Source organism: Chionomys nivalis, chromosome 7 (genome assembly GCF_950005125.1).
Source record: "Chionomys nivalis chromosome 7, mChiNiv1.1, whole genome shotgun sequence".
Lineage (NCBI taxonomy): Eukaryota > Metazoa > Chordata > Mammalia > Rodentia > Cricetidae > Chionomys > Chionomys nivalis.
The window spans coordinates 40696562-40699613 of record NC_080092.1 but is presented as its reverse complement, the minus strand read 5'-3'; the positions used below and the strand labels follow the sequence as shown (position 1 = coordinate 40699613).

The following is a 3052-nucleotide window of genomic DNA, read 5'->3' as shown; positions in this document are numbered from 1 at the left end:
TAGAGCTGACACAGTAAAATCCCTTTTATGATCAGCAGAAGACATCCGGTGGGAATCCAGCAATAGTATTATTCACAGTGAAGTAGAGGGAGAGACACATACAATTACAGATACAGAAATACAGGGAGAGAAAGTCTATTCCATGTGGGGACTTCAGAGCCACTCAATAAAAACGGTGATCCTGAGTTCTCCCAGAGCCTGGGAAGGGAGAGTAAAACAACCCCACTGTCTGGCCATTTCCTTGTGTATAAATTCGGGCTCTGCAAACAGAGATAGGAACAAGACTGAAAGAGCTGTCTAGGTCATCCTGTAGTAGGAGACTGGGCAGTTGGAAAGCAGGTCAGCATAGGGTTGAACAGCAACCACCAAACAGTTTCTCCAGATGAATATAAAACAGACATCTCTGGTAGCAGACATAGTTTTCTTGTTTGTCTTTCTGTCTCAAGAATCTACTAGGTATAATTTCTCACTTGATTTAAGACATTCAGTTTATTTCTTAGAAGATTCTGAGATACATAGTTTAATTTTTAAAATGCTACTATTTATATGTGGATCTGTGTGTAGATAGTGTACATGGGTCTGGGTGCCCCTGGAAGCAGGAAGACGGCATAGAATCCCCTGGAGAGGAAGGTCACTGCAGGGACTGTGGTGGCCTCCTGCAGGTTCCACAACTGGCCATGTCAGCAGTGTCGAGAGTCACAGGAAGGGAAAATGGGTGTGATGTGGTGTGTGTGTGTGTGTGTTGTGGGGGGGCAATGAAACGCATGGCTCCAGTTTCACCATGACAGCCACACACTGCAGTCTTGGAGGACTCAGTATTTTTTTCTGCAATAAAGTTTCTGCAGAGCAAACTTCATATCTTTGTTCCTCAGACAATAGACCACTGGATTCAAAGACGGAGTGAGGACAGAGTAGAAAATAGACGCCAGGCGACCCTGGGTCGGGGAGTACCGAGAGGCGGGCCTCAGGTACACGAAGCTTCCAGTTCCATAAAACAAGACAACTGTGGTCAGGTGAGAGGAGCAGGTGAAAAAGGCCTTCCACCTGCCGTCCACTGAGGGGATGCGGGCAACTGTGGACACGATGCCCACATAAGAGAGGACCGTGAGGGCGAAGGCACTCATGATGATGAGGCTGATGACAGTAAAACCCACCTCCTCGTTGCGGTGGTAATCAGTGCAGGACAGCCTCATGACTGGAAGGATGTCACAGAAGAAGTGTTCAACAACATTGGGTCCACAGTAGGGGAGGGAGAAGGTGTTGAAAGTGTGGAAGGCTGAGTAGATGGCCCCACTCACCCAGGCAGTGACCACCATTGCAACACAACACTTGTGGCTCATGATGGTTCCATAGAGCAGTGGTCTGAGGATGGCCAGGAACCGGTCATAAGCCATGGCTGTGAGCAGGAAGCATTCAGTGCACGCAAGTGTGAAAAACATATAAAGCTGTGTTACACAGTCGAGATAGGAGATGAGCCCCGAGCCTGTGAAGGACATAACCACTGCCTTGGGGATGGTGGCTGAAGTGTAACACATGTCCAGGAAAGACAAATTCTTCAGGAAGAAGTACATGGGGTAGTGGAGCCTCCTGTCTCTTATCACAGCTGCGATGATGGAGATGTTCCCCAGGAGGCCGAATATGTAGACAAGCAGGAAAAACGGGATGACCACCAATCTCAGCTGCGGTGTATCTGAGAAGCCCATGAGAATGAAATGAGTCACTCTTGTGTGATTGGGCATGTCTGCTTGAATTGTGTTCAGATGCAGGGGCCACACACAGCTAAGGGAGGGGACAGCAAGAGGAGGCAGGCTCAGACGTGTGTGTGCAGCTCCATGTTGTCTACAGAGTCATGGATAACACCATGAAGCAGCTTATCTAAAGGGCATTTCAAAGAACTGGGGAGGAGGAGAGACAAAGGAGAAGGGAGAGGGCGAACTAAAGGAGGCGAGAGAGGACACGCCTGCCAATTGTCTATTGCTCTTAAATTCTCCATGGAGTCAAGTGGGAAGCAATCCCATGTATTTGCTCTCTATGTATTGAAGCAAATCGGCTCATAAACATTTCAATGTTGTTTTAAAGACAGTGATTTTTTTTTAAAACTTACTCTCACTAATATAACACATTTCTTTTTTTGTAGCCTATAGCTTTTCTGAATCTCCTTATTTTCTTTGTGTTGTGGTTTTATCCTACACACACACACACACACACACACACACACACACACACACACACACACACCTGTAAACACATACCTGTAAACACACACTTTTTTTGCTGGTAATTTTATTACTAATTTTTCTTAAGAGACTTTTTAATAAAAAAAATCATTCTACCAACACAGTTGGGCAAATGTCCTCTGCTGAAGAACACATGTAATATGAAACACTTATATTTTAGGTTTCTGTAAATTCTTGTTCCTAGAAACAATGATTTTGTTTATTTTTCCTCCTGCTTTTTTCTTTTACTCTGTGTGATGCAGGAGCAAGCTGCACTCTTTCTCTGCCTGTAGAGAAGCTCAGTGTCTGACGATGAGCCCTCAGGGGACATTAGTGATGGGACAAGCCAAAGCAAGCTTCTGTGGTCTCCCTCAGACATGAGCCTGGAATAGTTGCTCTGAGGCAGTGCTCTCTGTGGACTGAGCTATGAGTGAGCTCACGTGTGCAGACAAACATACCCGCCCCCCCCCCCCCCCCCCCGACACTCACTGACTTGGAATGTGTAGGCTGCTGGTTAGGTTTAGTAGAATGTGTTACATCCATGCAAGTATCTGCTGCTCTGCGCCCTTTTCCAGATTCATCAGCCGCTCCAGAGAAGACATCTGCACAGGTGCTGACAAGGGAAGTTGAGGTTCCCACTTTATCACATACTCCCAACCCTCTTGACGGCACTACTATTTGGCTAAGAACCTGCAAAAACCTCGATGCCAGCATGGGGGGAACAATGCAGGCATGGGGCTCAGTGAAGGCACTGGCGGCAGCCTGGGTGCTGGACTAGATTCTGGGAGCTGGAGGGAGCAGTGTGGCGATTTCCCTTCGAAAAGGCAAAAGTGCAC

General features: G+C 47.0%; 1 protein-coding gene across 1 annotated transcript; it reads right to left on the bottom strand.

Annotated features, from left to right (window-relative positions):
- Positions 1 to 812: 812 nt before the first annotated feature.
- Positions 813 to 1739, bottom strand: LOC130878548 (olfactory receptor 1019-like). Its single transcript, XM_057776573.1, has one exon. It carries the CDS (start codon positions 1737 to 1739, stop codon positions 813 to 815), a length of 927 nt encoding a protein of 308 aa, XP_057632556.1.
- Between the last annotated feature and the right edge of the window lie 1313 nt (positions 1740 to 3052).